The following is an 18,609-nucleotide window of genomic DNA, read 5'->3' on the forward strand; positions in this document are numbered from 1 at the left end:
GTGTCAAGAAGTGCCAACTGGTAATTAGTGAACCACTGGTTTGCCACGTTGTACTTAATTACTTGTTAAGTCATCTTTCCAGTTTCTTGACTGAGGCAGTGTTGCTCTGTGGCAGAGTATGAGTGCGCACACAGCTCGGAGAGCCTCGCTTCAGGATGTATAATACCAACTCTATTATTCTGTTACAGCATAATAACAGCCACTAATTATTATTTAATCTGCTGATTATTTCCTCAGATAACCATTCAGTCTAATCCTCTAATCAGGATGTTTCTTTTCCCCTGACCCACAGAGACCCACGGATATTCACTCTACTGTCACATGAGATACAGAAAAGCAGCAAATTGAGGTAATTAAAAAACTCACACTGGATAATGAATGACATTGTTGCTTGAAATAAAAAAAGACTAAGAGAAGAGAAGACAAACCCCTAATTACCCAGACAGTTTTCCATTTGTAAATTGTTTGCCCATAAGTAGAGCTTGATTCCGAAGCAAAATTACTCAGTGAGTTTAGACATCATACTGTGAATGAGCTCAAATATTTTCTTTTCTCACCTCACGGATGCAGAAATGAACGGAGATCATACTGCGTGCGCACAACAGAAATCTGCGTGTTAATATGCAAAACACCAGCAAGACAAAATTCACATGAATTTGTGCACTCTGGAACACAAATGGTGTTTGTTGCAACTGCAATAACTCACTGGTATATAATTATAACTGTATGGGAAATGAACCGCCGAAGCTCATATCCTTGATAACACATTTCTTGGCAGTGTGAGCAAACTTCAGCAGAATTAATAGGCTGTATTTCAACAGACAGACAGAGCAGCAGAGCAGGTGCAAAGATGGTTTTGAAAGAAGCAGCCAGGGCTCAGCAGGTGACTTGATTTAACACTTCATCATCACAGGATCAACAACAGAATGCAATATTACAGAGCCGATAATTGCTCGCTGACAAATCTGAAATTTTCTATGTACGATTACATTTCACGCATATTTCAACTACTTAAAAAAGGCCCTGCGCTCGCTTTAAAGCGATCGGGTTGCATCTTGGCATGCGCGAGTCACGGCTTAGTATTTGCAACTTGTATTTTTATGCCAAGCACAGAGCGACATCATCATAAAGAAAATGTCCTCGGTGTATCACGAAGCCCGAACGATCTGTGTAAACTTACATCGATGATTGCGACGCTTCCCCTTGTACATGGTCATTATGTACCGGTCCAGCTTTGCGCTCTTTCAGATACTTGAGAGGCAGAGGGCGTAAGACTTCAGCGTGCTGCGATACTTTCTGACTGGAAATAAATTAGCCCCTCAGACAGAGAATTGGAGGCACTTCTAGAGCGAGGACCATACCATGCTTAGAGACGGGAGGGGGGGAGCGGGCTACAGTGCACTCTCCCCCATACAGACATCAGAGCCGGTCAAACAAAGTAAATTAGGAGAAAACAGCCGGGAAGACAGATTATGATAAACTGCTTTAGTTTATATGGCTATAGAATAAAATGCAACCTTTAGATTCACTAAATACGCAAGTAAATCTTCCAGTTGTGCCGAGTCTTCGGTATTTTGACTAGATTTTTGAGTCACAAAAATAAAATCGTTTATTGTTTAGTCATTTAAAATTCAAATTTGGCATCATACATAATACATACATATACGTAATACAAGCTGTATTTTTCGTTGCTCTGTTCAGCCAATAAGATAACATTAAAACACCAACAAATGGGAAAAACACTGCGTATCTCCTTAAAATGCAATGTTCTGCTAATTTCGTGTGAACGATATTCTGGGACGTGCCAGATCACCAAGACAACAGCAGCAACCTCACCAGCAAGACAAGGCATCCCACTAAAACTGATAACAATCTCAGTGGGTGGTAACCCCCCCCACACAAGACCACACATGTCCATTGCTCATTGGAGCAGAGCTGGTTTAGGAGATCCCACAGTACAAAATATTGGGTACCCAGTTTAAATATTGTGGCAAAAGGCATGTAAAATTAAAAGCATTATTAATTATCCCTTAATAATGAAAGTGTCCTCCTCAGGGGGAACATTTTTAACATTTTTGGTAAGTTTTCCAAAAGTTTCCAAGATAAGACTGAACGTAGCAGACCTGATTTAATAAGATAGGTTTCCAGGTGGGCTTTCAGATTAACTGTTCTACAGAGATACCACACTACAGTAATATATAAATTCTTTGTGAAGATGTGAACATAATTTGTTGCCAGTATATTAAGCTTTTGTTTCTAATGTTTGTTTGGGTTTTTTTTTTTTGTTTGTTTCTTTCAAGCTATCTATGTATTACTGAAAGATTTGGAGATGGGAATATTTCAGATATTGTGTCAAACTAGCCTTTTTATTGTCACCATAGAGGAGGATTCATCAAAACTGTCATGTTAGCAAAATTGTAGGGGTGAAGCTACTTGGGCACTGTGGCCATGTGGTAAATTATATTTTAGCAGTGGCTGTATGCTTTCTGTTTTGGATTTGACATTGTGATGGTACTACTGTAGGTCCTGGACATTTCCCCTGAGGCGATTTCATGGTAAGCCATTTGACAGATGTCCAGACAATTTTCCTATTGGCACTATGCAGGGAAAATCTGCTGATTAGGAACTGATAGTGTGCTGGGCCATAAGTGCCTGTACAAATGTTCATAGCAATCCACTGCAGTCAGGACCAAAAGTGGACCTAAAGACTGTGTATGTACGTAGCTACCAGGACGTCTCCCTGTTAGTTAAATGCTGCTATGAAGACTTTGTTCACCACTGCTATCCTGATGTTTTGAAACCAAAACATATCAAAGGTATATTCATCTGTACTCTTTTTCACTTTAACTGAGACCATCATTTACAAAAGTAGTATAATGTTGTACTAAAAAAGTCAGTGAAGCCATAAACTAATTAGCAAAGTGCTTATTTAGGTTTTAGATAAAGGGAGCCAAGAAGTAATGTTTCCATGGACCTTTAACCAGACTGAAGTACTGTGATCTGCTACTATTTATACCATTATTGGTCAAACCTTTTGGGGCGTCCTCGTGACCTTGTCCCTTTGCCAGTTTGCTGAATACCAGCTTGTCTGTTCTGCCACAATCCATCCAGCAGATGTAGCTTAGCAAGTGTAACCACTTTGTCCTAACTGTAGTCGAACACTTGGAAAGCTTCAGGAAGTCAGATTTGAATTTGTTATGTGTTGCCAATACTTGAAGTTCAAAAGGCAGTGGAGCAAGCATCAGGGGAATGGCTCCAGGATTTGAAGATGCCTAGTTAGGGAAGACCATGTCTTTTTTCTGTACAGAAGAATACTAAAGTAACACAGCTGCCATGTAAACAGCTAGCTTTGTGTAGATGTATAGGTCTAGCATTTGTGTTGAGAGAATCGAGGATATTTGCAGCTTTGCTTATTCATTTTTCTTAATTCATGGGATTAGACCGCCGTCACATGTTATTTATCTGCTGAGATAGGTACATTTATGTGCCTTCTTGAGCTCATCAGCTTATGGCGTTAACCCGGCTAAGTAACAGACTCACATTGATGTCCACATTGCTGGCATTACTCAAACTTATGAGCCTTTAAAATGCTTCAGGTTTGTCCGTATGCTGGAAATAACTGGATTGTCATTCATTCAAAGGGCACAATGTTGCCATGGTACATCCTTTTTGATTTAGCACAACAAGTAATATTCAATCTGATAGTTATCTTACACATGTGCACTTACTGACACTGGTATAAAAATAATAATACACTCCCTCCACAGCCTCTAGGCAAGCTTGAAAAAGGTGCATCTCATCTTACTTGCAAAGGGGATTGTGTTGCTAAGGAGACAAGGGGAAGGAAGCAGGATGGATGTTGATTTTGTGTGATTTATTCCAATATATTACTTTATTGTTGTGTGGGGTAAAAAAGCACTACGTGCCCCCTCGTTTTTGGCTGAATTGTTCAGTGAGAGAGAGCAAAAAAGAAATCACTCTGAAAACTAAGATCATGGAAGAAACAGAAATTCAATCAATATTGCTCCACTCTGAAACTGCTGCTGCCCTAACGTGCCCCTGGTGACAAATGGTCTTCTTTATATTTTCACTTTGAAACCTAGAAATGATGAAGACCCTCAAAGTAGATCTTGTGAAAATGGGCAAATCAAATAAATCAATACAGGCTGTGATTAGTGGTTCACACTGAGCTGTAGGTCAAAGTCATTTGTTGGGAAACCTTCAGCCCTGTGAACCTTTTTTATGGTAAAATGTTTAAAAAAAATAAGATTATAAACCATTTCCATTCAACTGCAGCTAGTGATGAGAGAACCAGATAGGGCAGCGGGGACATCTGCTGTCCATGATGGATTAATACAACAAGAGTACAACCTGAAAACTCGGCTAATCAAACGGGTAATAAAATGAGATTTTTTTAAATACACAAGGCAAGCACTAGAAATGCACTCCGACTTGACTCAAGGTCTTTTCATTGAGCTTTAGGAAGGATAAATATCTGGGCAAGGCTAAATTCCACATTTAATGCTTTTCTTTAGTTTTTTTAATTTTACAAAATACCTTATTTTTTTTAATTAAATGCGTCTTTGTCAAGCACACTTCAGCAACCTTGTGAGTGGTGAAAACAGCAGCATTCCCCTTTTTAGAGCAGTCATGAACATTCACATTTGATGTTTGAAGTTTTATGTTGAATACGTCAAAACTGCAGCACTCTGAACCTGTTTAGTAACTAAAGTTTGAATAGCAAGCTCAACAAGTTGAAGACCTTAGAAGGTTTAAACAAAATGCCTAAGATTTCTATAAAGTTCGCAAAGCCGCCGATCTATAATGTATTAACAAAGGAACTAATGTATTTCTGAAAGGAGTTCAGATAAAAATCTTCTGCTTCTGTCCTTTCTGTTGCCTTTTATATTTTTTTCATTGTCTTTCTAACTGTTTCGGTTTTTCAGCCACCAAGTTGAATTTAATTGTAGGGTCATTTTTAACTGGATATAGCTGAGCATTAACTGGCTGAATGAGATATTTATTTCAGGGTCAACTGAAAAGGACTAGGAGAGTGAATATCGCCCCAGCTTTTTAAAAACAATGTTCACCTTGCAGCCTATTTGCTGCATGTTTAAATAAGCCAAAGAAGAAGAAGAAGAAGAAGAAAGAAAACACCATTCAAGGCAACTGGATTACACTTTTTATCTGAAAAAGGACACAACTTTATTATATACACATCTGTACACAGGACCAGAGAGCTGCCAAACCTTTCATAGGGACTATCTGTCTTTTTAAATATTAAGCTGCAGCGCTGTTAGCAATATTGCACCTTAGTGCAGTTTAAATCCAGTTAAACTAATTTAATAACATTTCTGTATATAAGGGAAAGATAAATGCAATTACCAGCAACTGAAATTGGGTGATTTCCTAAAGAAGACGAATATACCCCGTTTGCAGGAAACTCATAAAGTCTTCATAGCACTTAGCACATCATTACCCTTTTTAAGACACAAAGAGCTCAGTAGAATATGTACATGCATCAACCTAATCTAAAGTGCTCTGGATTCTGAGACAATCTCCGCTGGCATTTGAAGCACGCCGCCTGTTAACAAATGACCCTCATTTATGGCTGAGATGGAGGATGCCCAGGGGGGAGATTGTCTACATGATGGATACAAATCTGCTCAAGCCATCACATCTCATTGGCCTGTGACTTACAACCTCTCTTAGCTCATTAGACAGCTACTGCTTTTGGCACTACTGAGTAATTGCAAACGTATCTAGTGTGTCAACTGCTGCAACTGCCTAGCAGTCTGTGACGAGAAATTATCTCTTTGTGCTAACAGTGTGTTTACATGGCTTGAACACCTCACTTGTTTGGATTCAGTCCAGATCGACAAACCCCTCAGACAAAACCCCCCGAAAAAAGGCAGGAGAGATGAAAATGAAAATTTACAATTAAAAAAAGGACTGCTATATTTCTGCATTGTTAGCAGTGCTTTTATATACATTTCAACACATCCTAACTTTCCTTCTCCAAGTTTAGGCATGCAGATTAACCTCCTTTTACTCAAAGGGCCAACATACTCAAAGGGGATTTATACTGGGAGGATTAATGGAGGATTATTTGCAGTGAGATATACTTTAAAACTCACTGTATAAGGAAACAGGATCCTATACTACATATTGTGTTATATCTTTAGAAGCAGAAACAAGAACAAAATGTCTCAACTAAACGAGAGCATCCCTCCAGTTCAAGTGCTGATTGTAACCCAAACCTGAGAAGGAAAATTGCACACTCTAGTGGAGAATACACAGCATAACAGCGATGGCTGCTTCTCACAAAGAGATTTGAAGGAAAAACAGATTTCCATGTTAAAAATAGAAATGACATATATGTTTCTGTACTGTGTGTGGATTTTTGTGGAAATTCTTTAGCTGAGTATCAGACCAGTGTTATCAACAGCCAGCTTTTATCTGGTAATGAAAGTAATGATCACACAATCGTGATGATTTTGTAAATATGAGCGTGTATCATTTTTGGTTATGGTACATGCAAATAAACCTGCCTTCAGTAACATGTCCTTAGGCGCTCAGTGTTAATGGGCACACACCATGGCCAAATTCTGCTTTCCTATAATTTCAGTCTAAGTAAACAGAAATCTATATTTGTACAATATTACTGACCCAAATCATTTGAACAGTATGATATAGTTTATTCTTTATTAGGGGAAAGACAAGACTGCAAAAGTCAAGAGGCACCCTTCATTTCTTTATATTTTGCTTTCAAGGAGCCAAATCAATTTTCCAGGCTTTCTGAAGGACTTTCAAAGTTTGTCTTTGGGTGTTGGCTGCTTTATACCTAATATTAAAAAAACCCCCAATGTTTTCTATTTTAATTTTTTTATGCTCATTAAGTCACTTAACATTTACCTATGAATCACTCAAGCATAAAAGAACGCATGAACCTGCGTTTTGTCTACACATAACAGACAACGTCACCAAGAAACAATTTTAAATGGTATCTTTAGGACCTATGCTACTAGCAGCCTGCCAGAAAAACACATTATTTTGCTCTTCTCAGTTGGATCTATAAAAACAGTGTGACAGGCATAAAATAGTGTTCTTTGCTCCAACAAAGTGATTTCCAAGGAGCTATGTAGACAAAAACGTGGCATACCTCTGCATGGTGTACAGTGTGTTTGAGGAAACTGTGAAGGACAAGTGTTAGACCAAAACCAAAAGTTGTGTCATAAGAAAGAGGTAAAAATTAGGCAAAGATCTGACAAAGGACCTGAGTAATGCAGCTGGCCCTTCAGCTGATCCATCAACGACAGTTAAGGTTAATCTAAACTGCTTTAAGTTAATTTGGCATCACATACCCACTTCAACAGCTCAGTTATTCATGCATTTCATGATATTTTCTCATTTTTCATATTGTATGACACATTGGACTCAAGCAGCACCATCTACAATTCAGCATGTGATATCCTTATATAATCAATCTTTGAAAATAATGGATAAAAAATCTGTTCGACTGCATCATTGTCACATTTTAAAGAAATATAATTTACTTAGTTTTAAGAGTATTAATCATTTGTGTTTTTTTAAACGAGTCTACAAGTGTATTAATAGGCTGATCCCAGAGAGTCCTACTGTCAGGTGTTGTGTGGAGGCGAGGAAGAAGGAACCCAAATGCAGGACTCGCAGGTAGGTGAAGACTGGTGAAGGTTTATTATAAGGAGTGGATGAACAGAACAGAGGTAGAAAATGGCTGGCTGGACGAATGACTGAAGGACTGAAGGACTGGCTGAATGGCTGAACGCAGGTGGAAACGACAACATAACATCAATGACACGACAGTGAACGAGTAGAAACAGAGGGCTTAAATACACAGACTGATGAGGATGATAATGAGAGACCGGTGAGTACACAGCTGAACATAATCTGGCTAATGACATGAGACGAGCTGACACAGGAAAAGCAGGAAGTGAGAACATGGAAGTGGCAAAATAAACTGAACGTGAACAAAACTGAAAACACTGGGTCACCGACCTAGGAACCCTGACACCTACATCCAAAGACAAGATAGTAATCGCATTACTAGGAGTATGGTGAACGGCAACTGCAAAATATCATATCGCAGATCTAAATTTGGACAATCAGTGTTTTCCATAAAGGCTCGCCATCTGTGGAACACACTTCCAACTGAAATCTGACTGATTATAGATATTAGTTTCTTTACATTGAAGGTTAAAGGTTGGTTAAAGGGAAATCAGAGCTGTAGTCATTTTAATGAATCTTTTTGTTTGTTTTATAAATTGTCTGTTAATTGTAGCAGTACTCATGGTGTATTTTGGTTTCATGAAAATGTATGTTTTAACTCTGTGTATTGTGAATGTAAGGCCAACAAGGGACAATAGTTGGAAATTAGCAATAGCTATAAACTTCTGTGCAGTACATCAGTTTCAGGTTTTATACTTGGACTATGTTAAACTGCACTGTCCCTTTTAAATAAAGAATTATAACATCTACTGGGAGAAAATGCTGAGGTATGCCAAATACTGAAAATCAGTGGCAACAGGTCACATAGAGCGATTCATCCAAATTTGAAATTGTTAGTTCAAAAAAGTCGAGCAGAGAGGAATAGCAGTGTCTACAGCCATCTGTAAAGCATAGAGGCGGCGCTGTCATGGTTTCGGCTGCATTTCAGCCAGTGGTTTTGGAGAAAATTGAAGCTTAAAACTTTTGCACTGTACTGTAGCTTTCAGTATTGGTGCCTTTCTTGGATTAAAAATACAATTTATTCATTTATGTGCTCACTTTTGATTTTTTCTTAATCTGGGTAACAGCAGGCTGGGTGCTGGACACTATCCCAGCATGCCTTGGACCAGATTTTCACCTGATATTTTGCTCTTTCAGTTTACTAGTGATAATAGTCTTTGTTTGCACATAATGACATTTGGATATCCATTCTGAGCTAAATATTATGACATTGCTAAAACAATGAACAAATACGAGTCATCCATTCTTTTATTTCCTATTGTATTAAGGATTATGCAGAGTTTGGATTTTATCCCAGGAAACCACAAGCCAAAGTTAATACAAACACTGTATGGCAGAATAATACAATCAATTCAAGAAAATTCAAATAATGTAAGACGAGAAAATATTCAAGCCAAAACCAACAACAAATATCCAAGAAATCTTGCATTTGGTGACAGTAACTAATAACTAAAAATAATAAAGAAGAAACCAAACAGTTTTTGTACAACAAACATTTTTTCTTAATTTCATTTGCAAAGAATTTGATTCTAATACTTGATTAAGTGAGAGTAAATCTTTTAAGTCATCAACAGAAGCACATTTAAACACCCTGTTTTATTAAATGATTTGCTAAGTTGAGGCTTTTATAAAGCAAAACTGTTCCACCCATGCTCTCATCTACCTTCATTTAATCATACATAGATCAATCTATTCACGTGATTTACATCTATCTAGCCTACATCTTCTCAAGTAAGACCTCATTTGGCTTTTATTTAGGCTCTAATCTGCATGATCCCTTCGCTTTTATTCTCACTCCCTCGCTCACTCGCTCGGTTAAGTCTCTTTTTTCCTGCTTCCTGCTCTCTCTCTCTCCATCTGTCAGGGTCAGCAGAGTGCAAAGAATCACATTAAGAAGTATTCAAATGTTGAACTAGTTGCAATTGGTATTCATACAAGCATTAAAGACTGCCAAATCTAATTCGGCTCTGACGCTATCAGCGCCACAGATATTCACCCAGTCAGTGGAGATAATGCAAACCCCACAGGGTGGAGAGGGTTAGAAAAATCCAATACAAAGACAATAATGTCTCCTGGATGTAATGGAGCCAAAACTGTCTGAACCATTGCCTACAGAATTATTTTGGGCAAAGCGGGTAGAAGGGGGTGAATTTCACTTCATTTCTTATTCTACCTACTGCAGCTGAGATTAACAAGGCTGTAAATCCTTTGACATGAGTTGGAAAGTGGCGCTCGTAAAGAATAGAGTGATTAATGTCCCAAGGATGATAAATGGCAGATTGTCAGGTTTGCTTTTTAGTAAAAGACCTTCACAAGTACACTTCAGAAGAGCTCTAGGACTTGTAGACTCAAACTGAAACTGAAAGTGTGAAGGTGTGCTACGTCTGGAACGTAACTTTTCAGAAGACTAACTGTAAATGCTCTTGTTAACACATCCATTGTCGCTGCTAATAAAATACTGTCACAGATCTGTTATTGGAAAAAATTACCCAGACAGCACTTGTCAAAACATTTTTACTGTACAAGCAGATGAACTGTTACCACGACACAACAACAAAAACCAGACTGGCCAGGTGCTGCTATTCAAATGCAGTGGATTAACCAATCATCAGCAAGTGTGAGCACATCTATAAAACCAGACATTTTGGCAGTTTGCTGGTCTGAGGCATTCAGGTGTGTGTAAACACAATGCTACAATTTCCTCAGGAGTGGGCTTTCCAACAAATTCAACCTAAGAACAAACCATGCAACGCTCAGAGAAACTGCAAACTGAAGCATGTTAAAAGTTGAAGTTTATGACAGTAGAAGAAGAAAAAGCCTGAACAAGCCTGGTTTGTTTGGAACAGTTGTTTTTCGCTAAAGCTTAGGTTTGCATCTGAACAAACCACAAAACTTCTGGAACAATGTCCTTTGGACAAACAAGACCAGAGTGGAGATGTTTGGTCACAATGCACAGTGTCACATTTGGAGAAAACCAAACAAAGCATATCAGCACAAATACCTCAAACCAACTGAATACAGTAGAATAGCTTGTTATTGTCATTGTACAGGGGTGTTGATTTGGGCTTGCTTTGCAGCCATTGAGCTGACCATCAACTCCTTTGTATACTCAAGTATTCTAGAGTCAAATAGGAAGCCATCTGTCCAACTGCTCATTTGGCCTAAACTGGGTCATGCGGTGAAAAGGGATCCAAAGCAAAGCTGCAAATCTACAGTGCCACAGTCAGAATTGATTTCTTTATTGAAATGCTGTATATAAACAAATGCCCGCCAGCCTTGATGAACTGAAGCAACAATGTAAAGAACAGATGACCAAAATTCCTCCAGAATAATACAAGACACTGATAAAGTCATAGAGGAAACAATTACTTCAGTTTTTGCTGCTAAAGGTGATTCTACAAGCTACTGAAACATGGGGTGACACATGACTGCATATTCACAAACTTCCGCGGGTGTTAATAAATAAATGAAGAAATACATAAAAAAAATGGAATCAAAGTGATAACATTGAATACAGTGAAAATAAAAATATATCCAATGACATAAAACAGTAATTTATGAGAACATCTCAGTAGTTTAATGCCCTGATAGAACTGTAGAACATCTCAAATACACAATGTCAGTCATATATATGTATATATACACACACACAGTGGCTTGCAAAAGTATTCGGCCCCCTTGACCTTTTCTACATTTTGTCACATTAGAGCCACAGACATGAATCAATTTTATTGGAATTCCACGTGAAAGACCAACACAAAGTGGTGTACACGTGAGAAGTGGAACGAAAATTCTTCTTTGTAAAACAGCTGCAGCTCAGTCAGATTAGCAGCATTTGTGAACAGCAGTTTTCAGATCTTGCCACAGATTCTCAATTGGATTTAGATCTGGACTTTGACTGGGCCATTCTAACACATGGATATGTTTTGTTTGAAACCATTGCATTGTTGCCCTGGCTTTATGTTTAGGGTCGTTGTCCTGCTGGAAGGTGAAGCTCCGCCCCAGTCTCAAGTCTTTTGCAGACTCCAAGAGGTTTTCTTCCAATATTGCCCTGTATTTGGCTCCATCCACCTTCCCATCAACTCTGACCACGCTTTCTTCTTGCTGCTCTTCCATAAAGGCCAACTTTGTGCAGTGCACGACTAATAGTTGTCCTATGGACAGATTCCCCCACCTGAGCTGTAGATCTCTGCAACTTGTCCAGCTCGGCCTGTGAGTTTAGGTGGACGGCCTTGACTTGGTAGGTTTACAGTTGTGCCATACTCCTTCCATTTCTGAATAATTGCTCCGTGGGATGTTCAAGGCTTGGGAAATCTTTTTGCAGCCTAAGCCTGCTTTAAATTTCTCAGTAACTTTATCCCTGACCTGTCTGCTGTGTTTTTTGAACTTCATGGTGTTGTTGCTCCCAATATTCTCTTAGACAACCTCTGAGGCCGTCACAGGGCAGCTGTATTTGTACTGACATTAGATTACACACAGGTGCACTCTATTTAGTCATTCTTACTCTTACGCTTGTTTAAATGAGACTCAAACTGTGAGTACAATGAACTGTACTCACAGGTGCTGTGACTTGGTTTGTTTCTGTGTCTAGTTGTGACAATAACAGCAATTGTGACCTGAAGTTAAGACTGCCTGGCATGATTACTTTTTTAAAATTTTACCTATTAATTCAAAATTTAATTTTTGAGGCAAATAAAAATGGTTTTCTTTGTTGTTTCTGTTTTATTTTCCCCAGTGGTCAACAAAAAACAAAATCTTAAGTCTGAATTATGCAAAGAAAGGCAGCAAAAATCTAATTTCTCAAAATGCTCACTAAGAAAAACTGATTATAAGTACAAGAAAAGCTACTCATACAAAGTAGTCATTACTGCAGCCCTTGTAAAAACTATAAAGTACGCTAAAAATGCAATTCATAACTATAATAATGAACTTGAAATTATCTTGGTAATTGAAATAACAAAGTAAGCATCTCAAATGATAACAAATCTGTGAGCAGATATGCATTATTAATCTTTATGACTCCTTCAATACAGTGCAACAATAGTTTTAGCCTAAATATTAATAGATGCTAATAAATACCAAAAAGGTGGTTTATTGTATAAATGATGTAACCTACATACATAAAAGAGGCTACATATATGGTTTAGGTTTTTTGTCATTGACACAGACACATACAACAAAAACATGCCTCGGTATTTGTATACTTACAATGACTATCCACACTGAAACATCAGAACTATTTTGCTGGTCTCGCTGGTGCCACCAACTCAGTTCTGACCTTTTGGTAATGGACATGGTCCCTATGGGGCTGTCCTGTGGCATTTGGCACAGGACACTGGCAGCAAATCCTGTGAGTTGGGATGTCAGGCTTTTGTGGATTCAAACTGATTGGATCTGGGAGGTTTTAAGGTCAACACCTTTCCTACTTTGGGCTCTGAAGCCTGTCCTTTGCAGAGTGTGTTATGCTGCTGGAGGAGACTGCTGCTCTTTGGGGACAGCCCTTGCCATGTTGGAGCTTACAAAGGCCTGTGCTACAAAGTGGAATTGTAGAAACTCCAGGTTTAACTCTGGGTTTGTAGTATTATAAATGTGGTTCATGGTAACTCAAGCTGAAGACCCAACCTGCTCCAGAGCAAATTATATTCTCTATTAGAGATCAACAGGTACAAAATAAACACCCACTGACCAGTGACTCAAATGCCATTCCTAGAAGAACTCTTGGACCCCTGTACATAGATATTAGGAAGTTTTAAAAATGCTTCTTTGTCTTTCCCTGATGAATATTAGGAAATAATATTCATGCTTAGATTTTATGATTCTACATTTAAAATTAGGGAACCTATTTGTATTTCTTGACCCTATTTTTAAATTGCAAGTAGGTTAAGCCTCTGTTTTTATTCTGTTGTTATTTTTATTCTACACCTTTCTGAGACCTCTAAACACCACTGGAGGTGCAGCTGAAAGATTAAAAGCTATACAGTCTTAAACACATCTAAACATTAATTTTATATAATATCTTAGTTACTTAGTTGACTTAGTTAGCATTCAAGCACACTAAATTTATTACTATCTTTTACAGTCCGATTGACCAAAGTGCTTAAAAAGCACACATATTCACAGTGCTTTTAATGCGTATCTCCTCCTATGTGATTACTTTCTTGTTGTTGTTTTAAAAAATATTTTCGTTTTACCTTTCTTACTCTTCTACAAGTGGACCTATCCACTGCCTTCGTGTGACGGCTTAGCCCGATTTCCAGCGGTAGGATACGAGAGGCCAGATAATGGAAAGATATCCTGGGTACAGTGAAGTTGCATCACAGTACAGGATCCTGATCTGCAGCAGTGTTTCGTGGTACTAGTTAGAGTAACATCGGCATTAAATTAGTCCCCAAAGTCTCCCAGCAGATGATGACATTCTCACAAGATTCTCAGTGTTTTTCAATTCTTTTAATGTTGTGGCTTATCACTATATACGCTTCACGTGCGCAGATGTTTGACTCAGTGTCAGGCTGATCTGACAACGCCACAGGAGTGCAGTGAAATTTTGAAGACCCATTTAAAAAAATCCTCTGATTATAATGACATTTAAAATAATAATGACATAAAACCTTAAACATACAGAAAAGTTGACACTGTAGATCAATGCGTGAGACGAGATTGCATCTTTATAAATAAGGATGCTAGTCCCAAACGGTAATAACCGCCGAGTTCCACAGTGTGGTGCTCAGTGACCACAGACTGACAACGTGCCTTTTTAGACAGAAACTCCTGATTCCATGTTCTTCATGTACTCGACATACGAGGAGATGAGGCTGACGCTGTCCTGACCCATCATTTCAAACCAAATTAACACTTGATGAATTTCCCCTTTTTCTTATAACAAGCGCTCATCTTGGCCAGCGTTCAAATTTCATTTGACAGGATGGCTCCCACAACTCAAAGTAATGAAAGCAGCCCATCTTCCCCTGTTAGATGAGGTGCATAAATACAGACACAGCTCATTAATAATTCTGTCACACAGGTAGGCTACAGAGGAAACAGTGACACACTTTACAGCTCAAGTCCAAAACCCATCTGTGACAAGGCCCACTTAAATATGTTTGCATACTTGAATGGGAAAACAAAGACACTTGATTTTACATGAAGTTTGCACATGAGAGCTGCTGCTTTTTAGTCATTCTTATGCTCTGATCATGCATTACATATGAATTATAACCTGCCCATGAACATTCACTCCATAATCATATCCTTTCAGTTTTAAAAACTGTCCCTGCTTTCATGCAGTCATTATCTTTGTAACTTCACCACTTCTTGCATTTCCACCAAGGCTACAGGCTAATAAGGATGTGTAAACAAGCTACAAGGAGTAGTCAAGGTCAGGATTGCTCTTCAAACCAGCTGCTATCTATTGAAAACAGCCCTGCCCCCCATCGCTTGTATAAAGCGTTTGTCAATTTTTCCTTGGAGACACAGCGCAAACATCTCGGTGTTATGCTTCCACCCCCTCAACAGATGGAAGAGACATTTGGTCATCCTGTAAGCTCAGAGCAGTGTGCAACTATTAATGAGTATGTCTTTGGTTCCAGGAGCTGAACCCCTTATCCGAAATGAGTTTCAGTGAGCGAGGAAGCCGTTCAGCGTCTTAATCCAATCTACAGTGATTATGCAAAATATTCAGGACACTTTTAACAAAGAGGTCAGTTCAGGTAGAAGTCATTATCCCGTACTGATTTCCTTAATTAAATCCATACCAGTCACAAAGGAGGACGCACCGATAAAGGAAAAGAAGCTGAGCTGGAGAAAAGACGTTAAAGCTTAAAGATAAGTAAGGCTGTGCACCAAAAAAGGGGGGGGGGGTTCAAAAATACCAGACGGAAGTACCAGATGTTTTGGTTGATCACTGTATATTGAATTAGACAAATGTTTGTGAATGAATCTTTTGTTGGGAGCAAATCCGAGCTCTCTCAGTTGCACAATAATCCTTCGAGCTGTGCCCCTTAAAATAGCACAGGGTTCAGGTCTGAGAAGGCCAAGTGGCCGATTTTGTTAAGCACCACTGCTCTGAACAATGGCTCCGAGTACCTTGGGTGGTTGCGGTCTGACTGTAAACTGTGGCTGGATGGTGTCAGAGGTTACTCCTGGCTGCAGCCGATGCGATGCTTTGAGTGCTGTAAACTTGACGTAGTTAACCGCCACCATGCTCGGTGTGACCTTTACTGGACAGTGGAGCCCAAGGCTGGGTCCCGTCCTCCAGCTGTGAGCAAGAATTCCACGCTAACAACTGGATGCCATGAGTCACGGGCCCTCAGCTTTGCAGTGTAATTAGGATGAAGGAATAAGGAAGGGCGAGAGAGCGAGGAGATGGAGGGAGAATGAATGCTAAGTCAAATAAGGAAATGTGAGAGGAGAAGTAAACACATGAGAGAGCAAGATATTGCTCGGGGTGAGGTTCTGGGCTGTTTTTTAATGTTATTTTGTTTATACTGTCCATCTTCATTCAGGGGGCGAAGTCCCCAGCAAGTCTGTCAGTGTGATTTTTAATTCATGCACTAAGCAGGGGGAGTCAGCGGGGTCATGCTGCAGAGTCCTGTGAGCACAGGACCACAGAAACCCTCCGGGGTCGCAGTAATTATCACTGCATGTATAATCACAAGTCGTGAACCATTACTCACACAATACGTCACCTTTTTGTCGCCTGGATTACTCTTTTGTCATTCCGCCCGAGGTGCACATTGACAATTAAGGCATGAATTAAGAAACAGACATGACTGACTGGATCAATTATTATGAAGTGTTAAAGGGCAGATTTTCCATTCCTGGGGTCTGTGTCACATCTGTTATGGGAAGCCGTCTGTTTAGCTGATGCTCTGTGGAAAGGTTGCACTGCAGTGGTCTCTGTCAGCAAGACCTGCTGCAAGGACGCACTTGCCTTATTGAGGTATTATCTCTCAGCTTTTGCAAAAAGAGCATCTGTAAGAACACTAATCCCACATACAACACAGCTTTTATTGCACATGGCTAAAACTCCTGTAGCTATCTGGGTAAAGTCAAGACTCTTTACATTAGTACGTTTCTTCTAAACATGTCATCTAATCCTATAAAATTACATTTTATTACGTTATGTTCTTACGTGAAATTCCAGCACTCAGTTTCAGCCAATGACTCGTTCATTCATGACCATCCTGTCTGCATCGGCATGCCCTAAATGTGAACCCAAATTCAACAGCACACGGGCATTTTTGATTACGCATAGGAAACAATTACCCGACAGTGCTTTTTTTCTTCTTCGGTCCAAAGCTACTCCCCCTTGCTGTCTTCTCTCTCTTGTTCTCTGCAGATGGATGCAATATTAATGAAAGCATCCAGGATGCTTGTTAGGCTTGAAGTTAATCCTGTTCTTCACTCTTCTGTGGAGTAAGGAACAGAATTAACTCACAGAGGTTTATTTACTAACTGCTATCAGCTATTTTTTTTAAAGTACACATGCTTAAAAGAACCCCAGCCAGCGGAAGGATGATATAGAGAGTCACAATCTAAGGTGGCTGGTTGGTCAGCTGGAAGATATTAAGATAGAAATGTACACTGACGTGCCTTCTACTGACTCATGTCAACATCGGGGGTATACTTCAGAGCCTCTCGTGACCAGTGGTCACTGGAGTGTTTCTCCAACGCTTGTGCTTTGTTGACACTTGCTCTCTTATTGTCAGTCTTCTTCTTAAGTGGTAGATTTCTCTAACAACAAAGCTGAATTAATATGATGCATTTTTATTCATATGTCTCATTTTGTTTGTAATCACCATAAAAATGCTTAATATATAAAAAATAAATACAGAATACCAATATTCTGTTAACTTTAACCCTTAATAAACATGAAGCAGTAATTTTGAGAGAAATGCAATGTAAATATATAAAATCAAAGGTTTAGCTTTTCCAATAATTATTCATTAAGGAAAATATGCTTGATATAAACTGAATGTATACCAATCATTAAATTTCATTTCAGTTTCAATTCAATTTTATTTATACAGCGTCAAATCACAACAACAGTCGCCTCTAGTTGCTTCATATTGTGAGGTAGACCCTACAATAATACATACAGAGAAAAACCCAACAATCATATGACTCCCTATGAGCAAGCACTTTGGCGACAGTGGGGAGGAAAAACTCCATTTTAACAGGAAGAAACCTCCGGCAGAATCAGGGAGGGGCGGCCATGTGCCGCGACCCTTTGGGGTGAGATTATTTGGCCATAATCCATCAACTTCAACATTGTACGTTATACTTATCTAACAAAATTGGATGGGAAATTTACATGTATTTAAATTAGTCAGCACTTTGGACAGAATTCTTCATGCTTTTGCACAGTGCTTTTGGTCCATATTGAAGTAGGACCACACTACAACCAGTGTGGTCTTCTGTTACTGTAGCCTAAGCCAAAGCTTTTGCTTCAAGATTCGATGTGCTGTGCTTTCAGAGATGCTCTTCTGCATACTTTGGTTGTAATGAGTGGTTAATTTTGTTACTGCTCCCTTCCTATCAGCTCAAAACAGTCCAGCCTTTATCCCTTTACCTCTGGCATCAACAAGATATTTTCACCCAGAGAACTGCCGCTCACCGGATATTTTCTCTTTTTTGGACCCTTCTCTGTAAACCCCAGAGGTGGTTGTGCTAGAAAACCCTAGTGGATCAGCAGTTTCTTTAATGTCATTTCTAATTTTTCTTTAATCTTCTTTTTTAAAAATAGGATTTTTGTTTTATTTGCCAGTTTTGCAATTAGCGAATAGCTGAGCACATACTGCATTTTTCATTGTGGGCGTTCTACTTGTGCTGAGGTAGCAGTTC

The 18,609-nt window shown here is 39.0% G+C and overlaps 1 protein-coding gene across 3 annotated transcripts in view; it reads right to left on the minus strand.

Moving 5' to 3' along the window:
• ralyl (RALY RNA binding protein like) overlaps nt 1-18,609 on the minus strand; it is a 115,765-nt gene that overhangs the window by 39,501 nt on the left and 57,655 nt on the right. Inside the window, exon 1 of one of the 3 annotated variants that reach the window (XM_005730497.1) lies at nt 1,181-1,328. The exons of the other annotated variants lie outside the window; for them this stretch is intronic. Coding sequence (XP_005730554.1) covers nt 1,181-1,217 — 37 coding nt within the window. The 5' untranslated portion in view covers nt 1,218-1,328. Of the gene's footprint in view, nt 1-1,180; nt 1,329-18,609 lie in introns of those variants that run through there. 3 annotated transcript variants of the gene reach the window in all.

Source organism: Pundamilia nyererei, unplaced genomic scaffold (genome assembly GCF_000239375.1).
Source record: "Pundamilia nyererei isolate P.nyererei 1_Seehausen unplaced genomic scaffold, PunNye1.0 scaffold00037, whole genome shotgun sequence".
Lineage (NCBI taxonomy): Eukaryota > Metazoa > Chordata > Actinopteri > Cichliformes > Cichlidae > Pundamilia > Pundamilia nyererei.